The sequence below is a fragment of the Phocoena sinus genome, chromosome 9 (genome assembly GCF_008692025.1).
Source record: "Phocoena sinus isolate mPhoSin1 chromosome 9, mPhoSin1.pri, whole genome shotgun sequence".
Taxonomy (NCBI): domain Eukaryota; kingdom Metazoa; phylum Chordata; class Mammalia; order Artiodactyla; family Phocoenidae; genus Phocoena; species Phocoena sinus.
This window is the reverse complement of record NC_045771.1, coordinates 23,014,341-23,036,614: the sequence shown is the minus strand read 5'-3', so window position 1 is coordinate 23,036,614 and position 22,274 is coordinate 23,014,341. Positions and strand designations below refer to the sequence as shown.

The 22,274-nt window shown below is 45.3% G+C and overlaps 1 protein-coding gene across 8 annotated transcripts in view; it reads left to right on the top strand.

The window, feature by feature from the left end:
* The window catches only part of STRIP2 (striatin interacting protein 2), a 56,926-nt gene that overhangs the window by 14,618 nt on the left and 20,034 nt on the right, over nucleotides 1-22,274 (top strand). For 5 of the 8 annotated variants that reach the window (XM_032643610.1, XM_032643607.1, XM_032643606.1 and 2 more), the window contains 10 exons: nucleotides 163-366; nucleotides 1,624-1,859; nucleotides 2,111-2,176; nucleotides 2,861-2,924; nucleotides 3,837-3,908; nucleotides 7,790-7,864; nucleotides 8,537-8,634; nucleotides 9,093-9,219; nucleotides 12,047-12,147; nucleotides 15,479-15,545. In XM_032643610.1, coding sequence (XP_032499501.1) covers nucleotides 163-366; nucleotides 1,624-1,859; nucleotides 2,111-2,176; nucleotides 2,861-2,924; nucleotides 3,837-3,908; nucleotides 7,790-7,864; nucleotides 8,537-8,634; nucleotides 9,093-9,219; nucleotides 12,047-12,147; nucleotides 15,479-15,545 — 1,110 coding nt within the window. The remainder of the gene's footprint in view (nucleotides 1-162; nucleotides 367-1,623; nucleotides 1,860-2,110; nucleotides 2,177-2,860; nucleotides 2,925-3,836; nucleotides 3,909-7,789; nucleotides 7,865-8,536; nucleotides 8,635-9,092; nucleotides 9,220-12,046; nucleotides 12,148-15,478; nucleotides 15,546-22,274) is intronic. The other 3 variants (XM_032643613.1, XM_032643612.1, XM_032643608.1) reach the window with 3 other exon arrangements.

Genomic DNA, 22,274 nt, shown 5'->3' with positions numbered 1-22,274 from the left:
ACATTTTTTGCCTCCTCCTGTTTTATTACTTCCTAATTACGGAGGGGGTCTGAGGGGACTGGAGGTTGTGGCTCTTCCTCTCCATGCATGCTTCCCTGACCTTGCTCCCTCTGACTTCCCTCCCTTCCTCTCTTATGTGCCCCTTTCCCGTTTAACCCTTAGTTTACCCTCGGTGGATTTGAGCAGCTGCAGGCTCTCAAAGTACAGAAGCGGGAAGAATTAGGCCTGCCTCCACTGGCTGAGGACAGTATCCAGGTGGTGAAGAGCATGCGTGCTGCCTCCCCGCCCTCTTACACTCTCGACCTGGGGGAGTCTCAGCTGGCACCACCACCCTCCAAACTGCGAGGCCGCCGTGGTTCTCGAAGGGTATGGACTAAAGCAGACAGTAGTGTTGTGACACTAGCTGGCCAAAACTCAAGATTCTAAGCAGCTCTGGATATGGTAGGAAAGAGCAGTAAATGACCCAGCTCTCCTGCCCCTGACTGGCCCTGAGACCAACCTGAAATCTTGGAGTCTATACTTCAGCCTCTATTCCCGAGCCCTGACAGGGTCCTGGGCTGTCAAGATGTAACATTGTGATATCACATCATAGACCCATGTCTTGCTAAGGATCATTGGCCTAGACCTCAGTGCTTGGAGTTCCCTAGCACCCTGAACAACAGTTGGGGTATAATCCTGGGCATAGGTACCTGGTTGAGGCACTTTATCATTGTCTTCGCAGTAAGATTTACTCTGAGCCAGCCATGCTCTTATCTGGCCTTGGAACCAGAGGCTTACACTTACAAGATGACTGGTTAGGGTTCTATAGTCTGCATCCCTAGAAAGGTCACAATGACAAGTTGCGCTGAGAGCTGACCATGCTCCCATGAACTTACCTGCCTGATCTACTTGAGTTCACCGACTACAGGTGACAGGCTCAGACAGTCACACTCAGTAATCTAGTCTACATTATCTGCAATGTGATTTTTTTAACCTTTATTTTTTTTGTTGAATAAAGTAATGCTTACTCATTATAGAAAATTTAGAGCAAATATAAAAATGTGAAGAAGGGAGGAAAAAAAGTCACCCACAATCTTAACAACCAGAGGCAATCACTGTTAACTTTTTGGCCTATTTCTGTCCAATCTTTTTTTCTTTCTGTGACAAGATTTAAAATTCCATACTTGAAAAAAAAAAAAAAAAATTCCATACTTGCTTCCCTCTGCCTAGCAGCAAGCTTCTGTCCTCCTCTTCCTCAGTCAGCCAGCTGGTGTATGCTCACAGAAGGCAAACTAATTGAATGTTCACCTAAGTAGAGCATAATTAGGAAGGAAAGTGCTGGCAAAAAAAAAAGGCATCAGTGCTTTCTGAAAGCTAAGTAACTGTGACTTTGGGATTATCGATGCTCTGTTTCCCAGCCATTGGCGTGGTTGTGTGAGAGCTGCTTGTCCTGGAATTGGGCCTGGTGGGCACAGTAGGGTTGAGATGGGAAGGAAAAGGTCTCACTAGAGATGGGTTCTTACTTCCATGTTCCCTGAAGTCTAGCAGCCTGTGGGTTGGGGTGGTCTTAGACAAGGATGCCCAGGGTGAGATCTCTGCACACCTTCCCTCTCTCCTTCCACCTACTCCCCTCCAACCCCCCAGCAACTCCTTACTAAGCAGGACAGCTTGGACATCTACAACGAAAGAGATCTCTTTAAGACTGAGGAACCAGCCACAGAGGAGGAAGAGGAGTCTGCTGGCGATGGAGAGCGTACCTTGGATGGAGAGTTAGACTTGCTAGAGCAGGACCCTCTAGTACCACCTCCACCCTCACAGGCACCCCTCTCTGCTGAGCGGGTGGCCTTTCCCAAGGGCCTACCATGGACCCCAAAGGTCAGGTAGGTTTGATAACACCAAGCACCCTGAGCTTCGGGGTTTCAGTCACTGGAGGCCCAGGGTGGAGTGGTCTATGTATTCAGGGCTCAATAAGCTGGTCTGGGAGTCGGAACTCCTGGGTTTGAAGTTCCCTGCTGTCTTCCCTTACTGTTCCAGTTCTCCAACTGGAGGAGTAGGAGCCCAGTAAGGGTCCTTCTCTCAAGGTTTGCTTTTCTTTCCTTCTCTGGGATTTGTCTCTCCACCATCCTCTCAGACAGAAGGACATTGAACACTTCTTGGAGATGAGCAGGAACAAGTTCATCGGATTCACTCTGGGGCAGTAAGTGACTGGATGGTCAGAACTGGCTATAGAGTGGTTTTTAGAGGGCCACGGGAGCGGGTGGCCTAGAGTGAGAGATGTTGCCTGGTCGTGATTATACAACCCAGAGCCATGGGCAGCTCCCAGTGACTGCTTTGGGTTCTTGCCATGGAGTTTTTTCCTTCCAGTTTCCTAGAACTTTTATGTTCTCATCCAGGTGTAGGACCTTGAGCAACAAGTCATTTCCCTCTTGAACATCAATTTCCTTGTCAGTGTTATTAGATGGTCCCTGCAAGCCCTTCTGTAATGGGCCAGAATTCTGTGAAGAAGCGACATGGTTGGAACAGATCTTTCCCCATTCCCCCACCCTCTTGAATCCTCACTCGTCACTACAAAACCTGAGAAACCATTGTTGCTACCGTTTCACTGCCAGAAGTGTTGGGCAACATGCCCTTTTAAGTAGGAACCTGCTCCCAGACAAAGTGAGTTCCCAAAAGACTATACAGAAATCCTAATTTTCAGGGACACTTCCCTGTACCATTATTCTTTTTGTGTCCTGAAGCAACGATGGGGGACCTGGTAACTTGCAGAGAAAGATCCAGGGTACCAGATGGTGAAAGTGGCATGGTCCACATGACTCCAGGGGGTATTGGTAATTCTCTCTGCTTTTGACCCTTATGATCTGGTGTGTCTTGCATTTCACAGGGACACGGATACCTTGGTTGGATTACCCAGGCCCATCCATGAGAGTGTGAAGACCCTCAAGCAGGTGACCAGGGTGGGCTCTCAGTCTTCAGGGATAGGGAGCCATCAAGGCAAGTTGGATGACTAGGGTCCTGGGTCCTGGGTGGTGCTCTTCCACCAGACACGTTCTGAACCTGTTATTCTGTACTTCCTCCGCAGGCATTTTGGCCAAAGAGGTAAAGAATCAGGTCTCTCCGTACCTACTCAGTGTCCTACGTTTAGATAGATGAACAAGTTCTCCTTTCTTCCTCTCATTCCTTTTCCCTCCTCCCACCCTTCTCTCTCTTCCCACTTATTGCTTCCTTTCCTTTCCTTCTCTTTCCTTAGAGGATCACTAACTTCCACAGGCCCAGGATTGAGTAGCAGTCTGCTCTGTATCCAAAGTGTGTGTGTGCACGAGTAAGAGCTCCTTGCACAGACCTTGATCCCCACCCCACCCCATCATCATCACTCTGTACACACACGGACACACATACAGGCACATGCAGCAAAACTCTCAGGGCAGTGGTCCAGGGGCAAGGGCCTATTCTTGGCTTCCCCTCGCACGATTTTTTGGGTTTTTTTGAAAGGCTGTGCCATGCGACATGCAGGATCTTAGTTCCCCAACCAGGGATCGAACCCGTGCCCCCTGCATTGGGAGCACGGAGACTTAACCACTGGACCACCAGGGAAGTCCCTCCCCTTGCACTTTGGTTGAAGGTAAATGCTAAGGTATTTGCGCCCTTCAAACATGGAAATATGGAATAAACACTGTATTGAAGCACTTTGCTGCTGTTCATGATGCAAAGGTAAATAAGGCTCCTGCCTTCAAAGGGTGCGTAGTGTATTTGGGCTGACAGACCCATAAACAGGACATTTCCTTGTCATTGGGGAAATGATCACTGGTACACACGTGATCGAGGCCCTCAGCCCCTTATTGATGTCTTATGTTTCCCAGCACAAGTACATCTCCATCGCAGATGTTCAGATCAAGAATGAGGAGGAGCTAGAGAAGTGCCCCATGTCTTTGGTGAGTCAAGTGGAATCCTGCACAGGAGGACATCTGTCTGCAGTGCTGTCGCATAACTCGTGTGCATGCTGTTGGACTCTTACTGTATGCTAGGCAAAGCAAAGTCTCTACTTTCACAATACATTAATGTTGGAGAAAAACGATAATTAAGGAAACGAGAAGACTTTCAGAGAATTGTAGATATGGTTAAGAAAATTTAAATAGGGTGACATATCATGTAGTAGACTATTTTAGATTGGGCAGTCAGGGTATGTAGACCTCTGAGAAGGTGGTAATTACCTAAGATCTGAGGTATAAGAAGGAGCTGGCCGTAAGAACATCAGGGGAAAGAGCATTTGAAGCAGAGCGAACAGACTTATTAAGAAGGTGAGAGCAAGCTCAGAATGTTAGAGGTAAGTGGATGAAGGCTAGTGTGGCTGGAGCACAGTGGGGAGGGGGAAGGTTGTCTGAGATGGGGTCAGAGAGGTGGCCTGGGGCCACTTTACACAGGACATTTAAGCGAAGATAGGGAGCTTGAAGTTGATTCAAGTGACAAAGGGAAGCCTTTGGAGATTTTAAACTGGGGAGTGACATGATCTGTGTTTTTATAATAAAAACCATTGGCTACTTTGTAAAGGCTGGATGAGGAAAGAGTGGAAGCAGGGAGGTTGGGAAGCTCTTAAAATAGTCAAGGTGAGAGATGATGGTGTTTTAGATGGCGGGAGGAAGTGTGGAGATAGGGAGAAGTGGATGAACTTGGTTTATATTTTGGAGGTACAGCTGACAGGAGTTGCAGTTCAATTGGCTGTGGATAGAGAGACATAAAGGGCAATCAAGAATAAGTACCATTTGTCAAGATGAGGAGTTCTGTTTTTTTGTTTTTGTCTTTTTAATTAATTTATTTTTATTTCTGGCTGCGTTGGGTCTTCATTGCTGCGCGCAGGCTTTCTCTAGCTGCGGCAAGCGGGGGCTACTCTTCATTGCGGTGCGCGGGCTTCTCATTGCGGCAGCTTCTCTTGTTGCAGAGTGCGGGCTCAGTAGTTGTGGCGCACGGGCTTAGCTGTTCCGCGGCATGTGGGATCTTCCCAGACCAGGGCTTGAACCCGTGTCCCCTGCATTGGCAGGCAGATTCTTAACCACTGCGCCACCAGGGAAGCCCTGTTTTTGGGGTTTTTTTAATGTGTTTTTTCCCCCCTGTTTTTCTTTTTCTTTCATTTCTTTTCTTTTTTGTGGTTGAGGGCACCGTGCTGTGCGGCTTGCAGTATCTTAGTTCCCCAACCAGGGACTGAACCCTGGTCCCACAGCAGTGATAGTATGGAGTCCTAACCACTGGACTGCCAGGGAATTCCTAGGAGTTCTGTCTTATCAAGGGTTCTATTTTGGTTGTACTAAGATTTAGATGTCCATTAGACACCCATGCAGAGCAGCCAAGCAATTAGGTATATGGGTCTAGAGTTCTAGAGAGAGGACTGACTTAGGGAAATAAATTTGGGAACTGTTGACTCATGGACAATGTTAAAAGCCATCGAACTGGCTGAGATAACCTGAGGAGGGAGTAAAGATAGAGAGAGAATGGAACCCAGGACAAAGCCCTGGGGCACACCAATATGTCAAGGATGGGATGATTCAGGAAAGGAGCCAAAAAAAAAAAACCCTCAGTGAGGTGGGAGGAAATCCAGGAGATTGTGATGCCATAAAAGCTAAGCAAAGAAAGTCTTTCAGGGCTTCCCTGGTGGCACAGTGGTTGAGAATCCGCCTGACAATGCAGGGGTCACGTTAGATCCCTGGTCCAGGAAGATCCCACATGCGGTGGAGCAACTAAGCCCGTGCGCCGCAACTACTGAGCCTGCTCTCTAGAGCCCGTGAGCCACAACTACTGAAGCCCACGTGCTTAGAGCCCGTACTCTGCAACAAGAGAAGCCACCGCAATGAGAAGCCTGTGCACTGCAACGAAGAGTAGCCCCCGCTCACCACAACTAGAGAAAGCCTGCGCGCAGCAACGAAGACCCAACACAGCCAAAAATAAATAAATAAAATAAATAAATTTATTTAAAAAAAAGAAAGTCTTTCAAGAAGAAGGGGGTGATCAGCTATGTTAAACGTTGCTAATAAATGGTGCTTGATAAGACCTGAGGTGCCCATTGACTTTGGCAACATAGAGATAACTGGTGACCTTGATAAGAGCAACCTCAAGTGAAGTGGTGGGGCCGGAAGCCTAGTTGGAGTGTATTGAAAAGGGAATGTAAAGAAAGGAGGTAGACTTAGTCAACATAGACAAACCACGTAGAAGTTCTGTTGTGAAAAGGAAGGTAGAAATGGGGTGGTAGCGCAAGGAGGATGTGGGTCAATGGAATGTTTTATAGCTAGGAGATACTGGAGTGTGTTTATGTCCTAAAAGGGTTGATCCAGGAGAAAGGAGAATTATAGAACTGATGCATTCGATAAAACAAAAGGGTGTGAGCACCAGCGGAGGGTAGCCTTTGATAGGAGCATGGGTGGTTCATCCTTCATGTCAAGAAGGAAGGTAGAGGCTCTCTGATAGATTTGGTGTTGAGAAAATGAGGCTGTGCCTGTCTGATTGCTTCTGTTTTGTCCGTGAAGTGAGAGGTAGGGTCAGCAACTGTTGAGGGGCTGTGGGATGAGGGGATTGGTTTGAAGAGAGGGGAGAATGTATGAAATAGGCCTTTTAGAGAACAGCAAGGCAAACATGCAGGATTGCCAGGGTTATTATCCATTTAAGCAGCAGAATAGAAGGGGCCTAGTTACTCCTCCTTGCCTCAGGGTCTCATGGCAGTGACCCTTGTCCTGTAATAGAGCGACCTGGGGGTGGAGGAAGGACTGCACTGGCCAAAGATGACAGTGGCCTGAGTAGCCTCTTGATAAAGGGCTACTCTGATAAAGGGCTTAAGTGGGGTCATCACAAGGACAGAGCTGTGCATGAGGAGCCTGGTCAGAAAGGAGGAAGGGATGTTGTAGAGGGTAGTGGAGAAGGGAAGAAAATAGTTTCCACCTAAAATTTTCCCTGCTAATACCCCTTCCTGCCTCTCCAGGCCTTTATTAACCCTCTCTGTTGAGTCACCTACCTCTCCTTTCTGACTTTGGAGCAGCCCAGAGCTCTCAGATGGCCTCAGATTGACACCATAGGAAGTGCCTCTGTGTGGGGTGTCAGTTCCAGTGTCCCAGGCGTACCTGTGGCCTGAGCTAAGCCCAAGTATGTCCAGCAAAGCAGTAGTCTGAGCCAACTCCTTGGTGGGAGTTCTTTTTTTTTTTTTTATCAATTTATTTATTTTTGGCTGCATTTTTCGTTGCTGCCTGTGGGCTTTCTCTAGTTGCGGTGAGCGGGGGCTACTCTTCGTTGCGGTGCACAGGCTTCTCATTGTGGTGGCTTCTCGTTGCAGAGCACGGGCTCTAGGCATACAGGCTCAGTAGTTGTGGCACACAGGCTCTAGAGCACAGGCTCAGTAGTTGTGGTGCACGGGCATAGCTGCTCCGCGGCATGTGGGATCTTCCCAGTCCAGGGCTCGAACCCGTGTCCCCTGCATTGGCAGGTGGATTCTTAATCACTGCGTTGCTGGGAGTTCTGACTCCTGACCTAGCAAGAGTGACATAGAAAGAATTCTGGATTGATTCCAGATGACATGACAACCAAAATCATAGATTCTCAGGGCTGGAAGAGCCCTCAGAGGTCATCCAGACCAGCCCACTGATCCTAGGAAGAGGAAATTAGGTCTCAGAGAGGGAAAGTAACTTACCCAAGGTCCTACAATGAATCATTAACACAGCTAGGGTAGGAATCCTGATCTGACTCCCATATCTTTTCCTGCCACCCTCCACAACCAAGGAAACATAGGTTTTGGTCAACTGGAAAATGGCCTGGGCAAACTGTATGTTTCTTGCCATAGGGGGAAGAGGTAGTACCAGAGACGCCATGTGAAATCCTCTACCAGGGCATGCTGTATAGCCTCCCCCAGTACATGGTAAGGAGATGGCTGGGCCAGAGTTTCCCTTCTCAGCTGTGAGGAATAGAGAGCTGAGAGCCCTCTTAAGCTGAGCCATCTGTCATTTGAGCTTGCTTCCTGAGCCTTCACCCTTCAGGCAAGGCATTCTCTGAGCTTTCCTCAGGGCTCCTCCCAGAGGAAGAAGGACTTGGCTATATTCCCAAGTCCTTCTTTGCGAGGGGTGGAGAATGAGGTGGGTCCCTGCAGGATGCATAGGGGGCCCTCCTCCTAAGTAAGTGCCTTAGTCCCCCTGAGGTCTGCCGTGGCCTCTGGTGTCCTAGTTGGCCTCAGGCTATGATGGTGAGGACGCTGATGGTCTGAGGTAGAGGAAGGAAAACGGTTGGGGAGGGAGATCTTGCTTATACTTCCCACCTAATTTCTAGGCATTGCCCCTCTCACTCTGTTCCTTCAATCCTCTTTGGAAAGAGCAGTCTTGAAGCAGAACAGCCCATAAGCTCCCTTCTGGCTCCTTAGCCTCACAGGCAAGCCTGTCAGGACAGGGCACCTGTTTGCCCTTCTGGAGGCTGGGCAGATTTGGTTATTGAGGGAAGAACTTAGAGAAAGGCTTTAAAACATTTCTCTTAGGGCTGTTGAATTGTGGAAGAATAACCTTGTTGAATGGGGGGGATTTCCTCATTTTCTACTTCCCAGATTGCTCTACTTAAGATTCTACTGGCTGCAGCCCCTACATCCAAGGCTAAGACAGACTCTATCAACATCCTGGCAGATGTCCTGCCTGAGGAGATGCCGTGAGTGCTTCAACTGGGGCAGCTGCTAAATATTAGCTACCTTGTCTGCAGGGTCTCTTTAGTCCCCACCTCACCTTGTTAACACTTACAGGGATTGTCTCCAAAGAGATCTCCTCTCTGCCACCAGCAGCCCCTTTCCACTGCAGTGCTCTCTGCTCTGCTCTTTTCAGCTCAGAATTGAGAGTCTGGAGGGTAACATCAGTGCCAGTTACTGGCTGCACATGTATGTGGGTGGACATTGCCAAGGGATGAGCTTGCCAAAGGAGAGAGAAACAAAGAGATCAGAGGAGCTTTTCTCCTGACTCATAAGTGGGAACTCTGGAGGTTTCCCTAGCACAGTTCAGGTTTCTGAAGTTCTGGCTCTCTTGTGTTTATTGTATCTGACCCAAATACCTGGGTCCTCGTAGGCCTTGCTCTAAGGTCACCCTCTGCACTGACTCTTCCTTTCCCCGTTGTAGCATCACTGTTCTCCAGAGCATGAAGTTGGGCATTGATGTGAACAGGCACAAGGAGATCATTGTAAAGAGTATCTCTGCCCTGCTCCTGCTACTCCTCAAACACTTCAAACTGAATCATATCTACCAGGTGAGCAGCTTAGAGCGCTTCTCCACATGTCTCAGGTGTCCTCCATGTCCTGTCTCCCAAAGGAGGAACGAAAGGGCCTTTGAGGTCCAGCTAAGCATCTTTCAGCCTTTCTTTTGTCTCACGGAATCCAGATACCTGTTGCACAAGCTTGGGGTGGGAAGTGGGGAATTGTCCTAGAAAGTTGCAAATGTCTGTGTCCTTTGAACATTATCCAGCGGTTGTGAATAGGAATCCCTAGCTTCTTGGGAATATGCCCTGCCAGCTTTGAAGCAATGGACGACAGGATTCAAGCATGCCACAAAAAGGGGAAGTGGGGGAGTGCTGAGCATACTTTTCTATACGTGAAGCACTTTTTTTTTTTAATTTATTTACTTTTTTTATTTTTGGCTGCGTTGGGTATTCGTTGCTGCTCGCAGGCTTTCTCTAGTTGTGGTGAGCGGGGGCTACTCTTCGTTGCTGCGCGTGGGCTTCTCCTGTTGCAGAGCATGGGATCTAGGCGCGCGGGCTTCAGTAGTTGTGGCTCGCAGGCTCAGTAGTTTTGGCGCACGGGCTTAGTTGCTCTGCGGCATGTGGGATCTTCCTGGACCAGAACTTAAACCCGTGTCCCTTGCAATGGCAGGCAGATTTTTAACCACTGCGCCACCAGGGAAGTCCCGTGAAGCACTTCTCTAACATTTGAGATGTAATTCTATATAACACACACTTCTGGCTGTTAAGGGCTTTGAAGTTTTGTAAAGGATACAGATGTATAAATAGCCAATTATGGCGTGATAAGTGCAGTTATACAGGTAAGCATTGGCTGCTATGGAAACACCTAATCCAACCTGAGGTGGAGAAGATGTGACTTCTAACCTGAGTCCTAAAGAAACAGATGTTAGCCAGGATACGGGAGTTGTCAGGGAAAGGTAGCAGGAAGCATTTCAAGCAGAAAAGCTAATTTGTGAAAGTCCAGAAGGGAGAGAGCAGAGTACCTTGGAAACGAATTAAATGTTGCTGGAGTTCTGCCTGGAGTGGAGGGAGTGGGGACATCTGGTGATACATGAAGCTGGAGGGGATGGCAGGGAGCAGATCATAATACATATGTTAGCACACAGTTTTGAGTACTTACAATGTGGCCAGCACTCTGTTAAGTTCATGTAGGATCTCATTTAATTCTCTCAACCCTACGAGTTGGGTCTTATTTTATTCCACTGAGGCTAAAAAAGGTTAAGAACCTGCTTCCCTATGAAAGCGCTGTTTGCCATGCTAAAAAGTTTGGACTTGGTGCTATGGGTGTTGCCAGGATATAGGAGAACATGGGGGCAGTGAATGGATGTTCTCTGTGGTGAGACATGGAGAGGAGAGGGAGCCTTCTCATTCCTGCACAGGGCCTCTGCCTCATTTTCCTCCTAAGGAGTCAGAACCAAGCTTGCTGGTAGAAGAGCAGGACCTCAGAGTGCAGGGAAGCCCCTCCAGGGTATGTGTCCATGGCAGGTTTGACTGTACAACCAGGATATTTCTCCACTTTCGTACATTCAGAGACATCTTTGGGTGTGTTAGGTGCCCTGAGTACTCACACTTCTTCTGCCAGTGTTTGCTGAGCAGCAGCAGCGCTGGAAGAAGTAGGGATGGATGAGAAATAGTGCTCCCAGTAGAAAGAGAACTGTGTATGTGTGCTTCTGTCTGCTTCTTTTGGTGGGCAATATGTGGATCAGCAGCCAGACAGGTGGGTGGCATGATGGGTCTTGCCCTGGTCAGTGCATCCTGACAAGGCTACAGACATGTCTCAAACTGAAAAATGTTTTCCATCACTTGATAGTAGGTATGCATTGGCTTCTCCATCTGAGGCTTTGGAAAATACCCTGGGTCAGCTGCCAGGGAGAAAGTATTAAGGCAGAAGAGAGAAATGGGCAACACAACCTGACTCCCCACTGCTAACCTCACACCTGAGCAAAGGGCAGCTTAGCTTGCCGCCATGGCTATTTCTCGGTGATCAGGAAGAGCTAAGGGATTTAAAACACTACAATTTTCTGCTTTTTCAACCCAGTTTCTACACTTCCCAGCAGTCTAGGTTCTGGATCTGGAGACAGACTGTGTCTGATGTTCCTCTGTGTATCATGGGCAAAATCCAGGTGACATAACTCCATGACACTGCCCCAATAGGTCTTCCTGGTTGCAAACCCCATCCAGATTCAAGAGAGCAAAATGTAGCCCTGTGTTCTGGTGTTCAGCCCATCAAAAAGATCTTGAACTTATTCTCAGTGTAGTATCTGTTGACTGAAGGACTCTTGTTGATTCATTCATTAAAATACTGATATTCTAAGTATGGGGGCTAATATAGTGAACCAGACTCACGCTGGAGCCCACATTCCAGTGGTTCATTTGGTTACTGTGTGCCGTATCCATCCTGACTGAGTGATGCCAGCAGTTGCTGGGCTGCACCTGTTCCTGCTATATCAATCACAGTTGAAACTCTATGAGCCAGAGCTTTGGTATGGAAGACAACTCCCTCAGGGAGCCTTCCTTTCCTGTAGAGCTTAGGAACAAATCTCACAGCAATTCTTTCTATTTATCTGGAGTGGGATTTTCTCTCTGGCTTGTTTATGTTTTGTGCTTTTGGTCAGGTGCTTGCAACATACACACACTGCAGATTGTCCCCTCCTCTGTAGGATGGGCTGGCTGAAGGTGGTTCTTCCCACTTCCCAGACAGGAAGACTGATAACACAAGTGGACAGTGGATATTCTTAGGAATGGATATTAGAATTGTACTTGCCTCTTCTTTTTTTTCATACAGACCTTCTATTCTCCCCCAAATAAGCATCCTTTCTGCTTTGATCTTTTAATTCAGTTTGAATATGTATCACAACATTTGGTATTTGCCAACTGCATTCCATTGATCCTGAAGTTCTTCAATCAAAATATCTTGTCCTACATCACTGCCAAAAACAGGTAGGAACTCTGGACAGGTTTATTTCAAAGGGATATTTGGGATGGTTGAGAAGTTACATCGTCTCAGAGCCGACTTTCTGTTCTCCTGGTGTCCCTGGTCCTTTCTATCTTAGAGCTGTCACTGTCAAGTTTAATTTCCTTGAAGTGCTACTGGTGGGGTGTATGGTTTGGCCTCTTCACAAAGATATTTGTATTTTAATAGTTTTGAAAACTGAAAATGCCATGACTCAAAGAAATGAAACTGCAACGATGAAATTTCAGCCCTGTGGCAGAAGGATCCAGAAAATATTTTTTTGTGAAGCATCCTACTTGTCTGGTCAGCCCTAATTTTAGTATAAATCATAAGTTGGATCAATCACACTACTTTGTAAAGTGTTATACAGAATTTGTAACTAAAGATAAATAATAGAACCTTACTTAGATCAATTTGTAGTTTAAAAAAATACAGGATATTCACATCCATTATTTCATTTAATCTCCTCAGTAGTGCTAAGACATATCACAGTAAGTTTTATTCCCATTTCACCAATTAGGAAACAAATTCAGAGAGGTTAATTGACTTACTTAAGGATAACATGCTAGTGAGACCCCTTAAGTAAGCAGCAGAGGCAGGGTTAAAGCATAAATTGCTTTCTGATCACAGTTGCTATGGATTGCTCCAGCCAAGTGGGGACTTGGGAGGTTAACAGAGTAGATCCTTGTTCCTCAGTTTGCTACTTACACAAAAACTAGAAGCATGATAATCAGTAGAGTTGACCAGAAGTGCTTTACCAGAGGCAAAGTTCGTAAAGTAGAAGGCTGACCTGACACTTGAGGTGACTGGAGAGGGGCTAGGAGATATTGCCCCACCAGTCTGTCAGCACGGCCAGAAACTCCACCCTGGAGATGCAGCCTACTTATATGTAGTTTAAAACACACAAACAGAACCTGAAGTCACGGGACCTGGATTCCTGACCTGGATCTGCCACTTGCTAGCTGTGTCATCTCAAGTGTAAGACACTTTGTTTCTCTGAGACACAGTATTTTCATCTTTAAAATGAGAATAATACCTACTCTGACTATATATCATAGAGCTTTTATAAGCATTAGTTAAGATAAACATAGATGAGAGTGCTTTACTTTTCCTGTTTGGAGGAAGCCTTGGAGAATGGGTTTTTCCTAACTGCAGAGAGACTTGGGCACCACCCCCCTTAAAAATGGCACTTATGGGAATTCCCTGGCCAGTGGTTAGGACTCTGCACTTTCACTCCGAGGGCCCGGGTTTGATCCCTGGTCAGGGAACTAAGTTCCCACAAGCCGCGTGGCACAGCCAGAAAAAAAAGACACTTAAGACATACTAGTTGGGTTACCGGGGAAAATGAAAGTGTAGGTCGGGCTGGGTAAGGGTCACAGCTTCATGAAGGTACCTGTGTGTATCAGTCAACCCTCTTAGTGATAAGGAACCAAAAAGAGCTGGACCTGGCTCACATAGAATGGGAATTTGTTAGGAGAAAATGGGCAGTATATCATCTCGAGGAACCTAGGACAGAGATGCAGCTCTGGACCTCAGTGTTGGTCTGTAGCATAAGGAGCCCAGGAAGCTCTCCACCTCCATCTATGGCCACCAAGCCTCTGTACCTCCACTCCAGTTTTTCCTCTCTCATTGACAAATAGTTTTGTCTGCTTCCTAGGCCACTTAGTGAAATATGCCCACATGAACTAAACATATTCCTGTGCCACTTCAGAGGTTGAATTGGCTCTCAGTCCCTGTTCCACATTCCCAGGGTTAGAGGCCCACCCTTGGATCAATCAACCGTGACTGGGGAGTGGGGTTCAGGAACTAAATGCCCCCTGTACCATGGGCCTAGAAGCAGGGGCAGACAATCCAATAGGTGTCCATCAGGTTCAATTTGGAGTTGGAAGAGTGGTAGTGCCAGACTACACCATTTGCTAAGCTTGGCCTGGATACAGTGGTCCTCTCATGCGTTACCTGTAAGCTTTACTGTTGCATGATCTTGAGAACTTGAGCACCTACAGCTCATTATTGCAGTTTCCTCATGTCTCTTACCATCTAGATATCCTAGAAACTTGTAACTTTATTTTATGCCCCCTTAGGCTAGAATTCAGTACAATGAGATTGGAACAAATCCATCCTTGATTTCCCACCCTCATTTCCTGGTTGCCAGTACCTACTTTGCCACGGGGCTTTGTCAGTGGGAGGTGGGTAGATAAGTAGATGAGCCAGCCAAGAATGTTTATCCTAATGGAGTAGTGCAGAGCCCTGGGAGAATCCAGTAGGTAGGTCCACTGCCCTCCCCTCTCCTACCTTGGTTCCCTTAGGTTACCTTTGTGGGTTTCTTGGACAAAGGTCAACATTTCTAGTCAAATAAATTGTTGTGTTTTGCTTGTATAGAAGTTTTGACTTTGAAATGTAGAGACAGGTTGAAGGAACCCCATATTCCTCTTTATAGCCTATGCTTTGCCAACATCCTTTACCCATTTCCAACTACTCTAGTTCGGATGGATTGGTGTTTAAAACCTATGGAATGTTGGAACCAGAAGGAGCATTAGAGATTAGCTAGTCTAAATTCTGCATTGTACCAGTGAAGAAGGGAGAAAAGAAAAGAAAGAGAGCCGTCATTTCGAGTGACCATGTCCTTGTCATCATGTGGTGCCTTATTTCCCCTGCTGACTCATGCCTGCTTCCCTGGGCTCACCGCAGAGCCTCTAGCTCCCTTGCAGTTCCCCACTGTCTGTTTTGGGGGCAGATGCTATTACCATTCTTGAGCTACTAGATTGGCCCTGCTGCAGGAAGCTGCCTCTGTCTCAAGCTTCCTCTAGGAGTGGCTTCTGTGATCATTCCCCAGAGCTCCTGAGTTTCAGGAACATCTGGTAAGAGACAGAGGAGAGGTCTTCATTTCATTCTCACTTCCACAGGTTGTTATTATTGGGATGAGTTTGGGCAGCATCTCTGGGAGCACAATTTTATGTACACGCATACACACAAGCATACACTTAAATGCAGAAACACAAATGCACACAAGCTTATGTATTCCTTTAAAGAAGGGAGGAGAAAGGTGGCTATACAGAGGCTCTCTTTCTGCTTTCTCTTGCCTCTGCCAGATAGGGGCCAGCCTGAAAGAATTCTGTTGGTTCCTCTCATGGCTATGAGGAGAGGAGACTGGATCTGGAGTTGCCTGGCACCAGAACCCTCAGTTTCAGCTGAAATCACTAAGCAGTTTTGGAAATAGATACGGCCTGCTGAAGAGAAATACCTCCTGCCCTTTCAGATATAGCCATTTGCTGCCATTGCCATTTACTTAAAGCCTGTCCTTATCTCTGCATCTTGCAGTATCTCGGTCCTGGATTACCCATGCTGTACCATCCAGGATTTGCCAGAGCTTACTACGGAGAGTCTGGTAAGCAAGTGGGGATTTGATACCCTTTGAAATTACCAGGTGGCAGAGGTTGGCATTTGCTCTTCCTTTTCTTCTCTAGCCCCCTAATGCCCTGGTTTGGGAGTCTCAGATCAGTAGAGGCATATTGGCAAGAGCACAGAGGTAGTAGGGGTTTAGAGCTGCTGACCCAGTTGAGAAAGATTTGGAAAAGCTAAGCATAGCATTTTGTAGAGAAAAGGGTCAGTGAAAAACACTGAGGAGAGGAAATTTAGAAAGATAATGGGACTGAAATTGAGTGTGAACATCTGTGATAAATGGCAGGAGAATCTCTTCTGGTCTAGCCTAAATCAATTATCTGTCTTCTATTGTAAAGCAATTATACCCCAATAAAGATGTTAAAAAAAAAAAAATTATCTGTCTTCTTTCTGCTGTGCTACAGAAAATACCCAGGGGTGTGTACTTCAGAAAATACCTTACCTAGGTCTCTCTGAGGCAAAATTCAATATGGCCACAGAAGGATGACCCAGAAAGTTCCTCATGCTGGAAACAGTTCTAGGCAAATCATAGAAGTCCCTCAGTTATTCTGAATCCCATGAAACTGACTGATGAACAGCATGTTGAAATCAAGTGTCTATCTCATCTCTACAGCTCTTTAGATATACCTCAGCCCATACCTTCACCCTGTTGCACTGTAATTGTTTATATGTATCTGTTTCTCCATTTGACTGAAAACTCCGTAAAGGAAGAGGTAGTATCATCTTCATTTTATATCCTCAGAGTCGAGCACCATGTTCAGTACACGGAAGGACCTTAATAAATGATCAGATGATGGCACCTGTGTGTGCCCCAACCCCTTGTCCCCCAACTTTAATACCTGCAGGATGTCACATCAGAGAAGTTTATTGTGCAAAAGTAGAATGGTACCTTCTGTGGCACAAGTTTTACAGAACCATAGGATTCTTGGCTGGAGGGGACCTGAGAGCCGTTTGGCCAAACCCCCTATCTCAAAGATGAGAAACCTGAGGGCACAGTGGATGAAGTGACTCGTCAGGTCCACTCCTCATGACAGACCCTGAATTAGAGAAGAACCCATGTCCTGAGACACTAAGTCTAGCACCTTTTTAAGCACCGGGGCAGAGATTCCCTCTCTTACTTAGATGTGGTCTCAGCAGCCAAGGAAGCTGGGAGCTTCCTACCTCTGCAGAGAGAGGTAATAAGTTGTCTAACCCTGTTTATGATGTTTCTCAATCTTTAAAACAACTGTATGAGGTTGGTATTAGTGTTTTATAGATGGAGAAGTTAAATAGCTGCCAAAACTTTATAGTTGAAAGTAGCAGAGCCAGGGTGGAGACATGCAGCCCTGTCATTCAGAGTTGGAATGAGGAATGCACTTTCTCACAGAAACAGTGGCACAGGGATAGCATTAAAGCTCTACTGTTAGTAGGGTACTTCAAAACATAAAGTCGGGCTTCCCTGGTGGCGCAGTGGTTGAGAGTCCGCCTGCCGATGCAGGGGACACGGGTTAGTGCCCTGGTCGGGGAAGATCCCACATGCCGCGGAGCGGCTGGGCCCGTGAGCCATGGCTGCTGAGCCTGCACGTCCGGAGCCTGTGCTCCGCAACGGGAGAAGCCACAGCAGTGAGAGGCCCGCATACCGCAAAAACAAACAAACATAAAGTCAGCTTTTATGACCTGAATCAATTTCTTGATACAATGTGTTCTCTTTTCTCAATCCCATAAGTAGGAATTGATGGGAACTAAACTTTCTTATCTCTTCTGATTAACTTTTTGGGATATGAACAGAAAATTATTGAAATATTTGTTATGCCTCTGAGAAGACTTTATTGTTATCTAAGAGTAGGTAAAAGCATGTAGCTATTTTTGGGCTTCCTGGTGGGGCAGTGGTTGAGAGTCTGCCTGCCAATGCAGGGGACACGGGTTCGTGCCCCGGTCCCGGAAGATCCCACATGCTGTGGAGTGGCTGGGCCCGTGAGCCACAACTACTGAGCCTGCGCGTCTGGAGCTTGTGCTCCGCAACAAGAGAGGCCACGACAGTGAGAGGCCCGCGCACCGCGATGAAGAGTGGCCCCCGCTCGCCGCAACTAGAGAAAGCCCACGCACAGAAAAGAAAACCCAGCACGGCCAAAAATAAATAAATAAGTGAATTTTTTTTTTTTAAAAAAAAAGCATGTATCTATTCTTAATGAAAAACAGATTCATGCTAGTGATTCCTGTCCTTTCTGTGAAGCAACAGTGGCGCCTGGTGGTTTCATTTGGTAACCACAGATTGTTTAATTTTTTACTTGAACTTAGAAGTATTTCCCTGAGCTCAGTCATGGACTTAACTAGCAAGTTTACTCCACATAGATCCTCAGTATAGTGGTTTGTTTATCTAAACTGATGGCTTCTGCACTCAGAAAGGAGTAGTGTTTATATGAGTAAGATTTATGTCTTTTTCAGGCTCAGTGAATTAATTGTAAGCACAGAAAATGTACTGGCATTTTAAATGTATAGGAGTTTCTTTAAGTAACATTTCAATTTTTTTTTCTGACTTTAAAATTGATATATACTATTGCAGAAAATTGGGGAAATACAGAAACATACGGGAAAGAAAATAAACCACTGTTAATATTTTGCTACAGTTAACCATATATATTTATATATTCACTCATATATACACACACATATTATTTAATAAAATAAGGACTTTACATATGTTTCAATTCACATAGTAAAATTTAAATGTTCACAATATGATTTTATTAAACATTCTAGAACATGATTTTTAATAGCTACATATAATATTACACTAATTTTTAAAAAATGATTGTTTTCTACTATTGTTGGGCATTTATTTCAGTGTTCTTTGTATAAATCCAAAATGAACATCCTTACGCATGAATCTTTGACCTCATCTCTGATTATTTCCTTAAGATAGATTCCTAGAAGTGGAATTACTTGGCTAAGGTAGTCTTGATTCATATTTTCTCAGTTTTCTGTATTTGAACTGAGTTCAACTTCATTTGGAATTCCAACTACACATACAATGGACATGAAATAAAGGCAAAGTTAATGGAACATTAATTTCTACGGTCTTCTCATCTTGTCAAAATATGTAGCTCTACAATAGGCCATCTTTACTCATGTACTGAAGAGTTTCCTCACCTACCTGGTGCAGGAAGCCTTACAATTTCTAGATCTCCAAAAGTCTGTATTCAAATTCAATCCACTAAACTAGGAAAAAATTAAAATTAAATTCCAAACATAAGAGAAGGATGGTGAATGTATGATTGTGTGGAAGTTAGGTATGGTCTTTAGAAGGAGGTTGCTAGAGAAGGCAGTGGGTATGGCCTCAAGTACTGTAGGATGCTCAGCATCTGGGTGGTGGTTTAGAGCAATGGTATGAAAAATAGGGTGTGCAACATGATGCTTTAGGGGTGGGATATATTAGATCTTTTGTATGTATTAATATCCTTTTTTACTTTATATGTAATTTATAACATATATCATGTTATTACAACAATGCATTTATAATTTCTAACTAAATATACATTGTATTTTGGAGTCATTGAGTATCAGACCTAAAAGTTTCTTAGTATCTTGCCCAGTCTTACCCTCTACTGATATGGAAGCAGGTGGAGTGGTGAAGTGTTGTCCAAAGCAGAGGGTAAGAATTTGCATGACCTAGCCATTTGCAAAGAAATATTTGTCATTTCCTTTCAGATCTAGGCGAGTGAAATTATTAAGTTAATTCTTAAAAGGTAGTTCATTGCAAAATTCTTCAAATTTGGGTATGATTTATATTCAGAAATACCTATAAAAATATGTTCATATCACTTAAATTTATATACCTGATCCTTTCATCTATCTTTATTAGTTTTTATAACTTCCTAATCCAGATATTTACAGATGTTCCAGAAGATTTTTGTTATTGTTTTTATTTTTGTTTTCTTTATGTTCAGGTATTAAGGTCTCTAGCATTCCTTTTAGGCATTATTTAACCAGTGATTTGTGACCTCCTTAAATAAAAGTCTTTGTTTTGACATTCACCATCACTATTTAAAACCAATATCACCATTAGCATTATTGTTTCTCTATCCTAGACAAAATGTGAACATATCATAAGGTATATATCCATTTTCCATGAGGTATTTATTTATACAGAGGGAAAACCATGGATAAATGGTTTTTTTTGCATTTTATCGATTTTCCTAGTTGTCACCCTTTCTGTAATGGGGTGATTTTTTAAAGTCACATGCCCAGGTCTGTCCCAGGGCACAAGTAGTTTGCTAAAGCTCCCCAAATGACTTTGAAATTTTCTTTTCTCCTTCCTCCATACCTCCTCACATCACTTTTGAGAATCATAACTCTTTTGATACCTAGATCTGGGTCCTTAACCTAGCAGTAACTTAATCAGAAGATGAACAGTAAATAAAGACAAAGTGTTAGAATTCAGTAAATACTGGAAATCTATGTTCAAGCCCTGGTTGGGGCACTTACCATGTGACCTTGGCCAGACCACCTTCCTCTTTCTGGACCTCAGGTTTTGCTTCTATGGATAACAGCATTGGACTAGAACAGCTAAGTCTCTTCCAGTGCTCAGATTCTAACCAATCTGATTTCCTCAGTACAAAAGGAAGAAACACTCTGTTCTTCCTTTCCACAGTCATCTGAATTAATTATCCACTTAATTGTCTTAAGCCTGTTTTTTAAATATATTTTCTTTTTCTTTAACATTTTAACTTTATTTATTTATCTGGCTGTGTCGGGTATTAGCTGCGGCACGCGGGATCTTCGTTGAGGCATGCGGAATCCTTCGTTGTGGCGCGTGGGTTCTTCGTTGCGGAGCACGGGCTTCTCTCTAGTTGTGGCGTGTGGGTTTTCTGTTCTGTAGTTGTGGCACGCAGGCTCCAGAGCACATGGGCTCTGTAGTTTGCGGCACGCAGGCTCTCTAATTGAGGCGCCAGAGCTCAGTAGTTGTGGTGCGCGGGCTTAGTTGCCCTGCAGCATCTGGGGTCTTAGTTCCCCAACCAGAGATCGAACCCGCGTCCCCTGCATGGGAAGGCGGATTCTTTACTACTGGACCACCAGGGAAGTCCAGAGTGTGGGTTTTTATTTGGCTTGGCTCACTCAGCTGAGCTATGGATGGATCTTTGAGAGTAGAACCCTTGTAGGGCCTTAGAAATGCTCTGAAAGGGTAGGATGTGGTTGCTAAACTGAACCTTCAGACCAAATGTATATGCAAACAAATATTTATTTGTGAGAGTGGAACATGGGCAATTCTTTTTTAATTTTAGCTGGTTGAAAGTGAGTAAAGGTCTTGCTTTGGGTACTGCTAAGTACCAGGAACAAGAGAATACAGCCAAGTGCTGCTGTTCACAAAATATATCCCCATGAAGAAGTTTGCATCTTATTTAATATGCTGAGTCCTGAAAAAAAAAGAGGAAGGAAGAAGGTAACCTGCTTTATTTAGTTAGTTAGTTTTATAAATGTATTTATTTGGTTTTGGTTGCTTTGGGTCTTCGTTGCTGCACACGGGCTTTCTTTAGTTGCTGTGAGCAGGCGCTACTCTTCATTGTGATGTGCGGGCTTCTCATTGTGGTGGCTTCTCTTATTGTGGAGCACGGGCTCTAGGTGCACGGGCTTCAGTAGTTTTGGAACGCGGGCTCTAGAGCACAGGCTCGGTATCTGTGGCGCACTGGCTTAGCTGCTCCGCGGCATGTGGGATCTTCCCGGACCAGGGCTCAAACCCATATCCCCTGCACTGGCAGGCAGATTCTTAACCACTGCGCCACCAGGGAAGCCCAAACCTGCTTTAAATGAACATAAAAAGAAAAAACTCTCAAGACAGGCAATTCTGAAAGGGCACCCATGGACCTTTTTCTGGGAAAAAGATTATTTGTTGGGCTGGAAGAAGGGAGAAGGTTTGAGCAGGGCTCCAGCAAAGAAGACAACAAGCCTGGACTCAGCTCTCCAGGGAGAGCCGCTGACCAGCATGTGTGCTTTCAGTGCCCACTCCAGGCAGCATCTGGTGATGCAAGAAGTGGGGCTAGTTATAGACATCAGGGAAGCATTATCAGAGGGAAGGGCCCTGGGCAGGTGAGACTACCTTCAGGAGGGGACTTGAGACTCAGCTCTGAGAAAAAGGCAGCCACAATCAGCATTCTCTCCCTCAAAACTTTAACTTTTAAGCCAACTGGAGAAAGTAAGCTACAGAATTATTGAATGGTCAGAGATAAAAGGATCTTAAAGGTTATCTTAGTTCAGCCTCTTACAGGAAACAGGGAAATTACTTGCCTAAGGTGATACAGCCAGGGCTGAAGCCATAACCCGTGTGTCCTGGTGCCTACTCCAGTGCCGCTTCTCCAAGACCATGCCACTACTCCCATATCCCACAAGGAATGCAAGTCTTTTTATGCAGCTACTGTATTAGAAGTCAGGATGAAGAAAGCTCACAGCTGAAATATAATTACTTCTCTCTTATGTTTTTGTTTCCCCTGCTTCTTTTTAAAACATAAGCATTTAGGAGTCTGTCTCCTCTGTTAGCCACACAAAATGTAACATCTATAAAACCTGATCTGAAAAAAAAAAAAAAAAAAAAAAAAAAAAACTGATCTGTTTTGCACTAGAGTGGAGGCTCCCATGGAAGTCTCTCTTAGAACAAAACAGATAGCGGGCTTCCCTGGTGGCGCAGTGGTTGAGGGTCTGCCTGCCGATGCAGGGGACGCGGGTTTGTGCCCCAGTCCGGGAG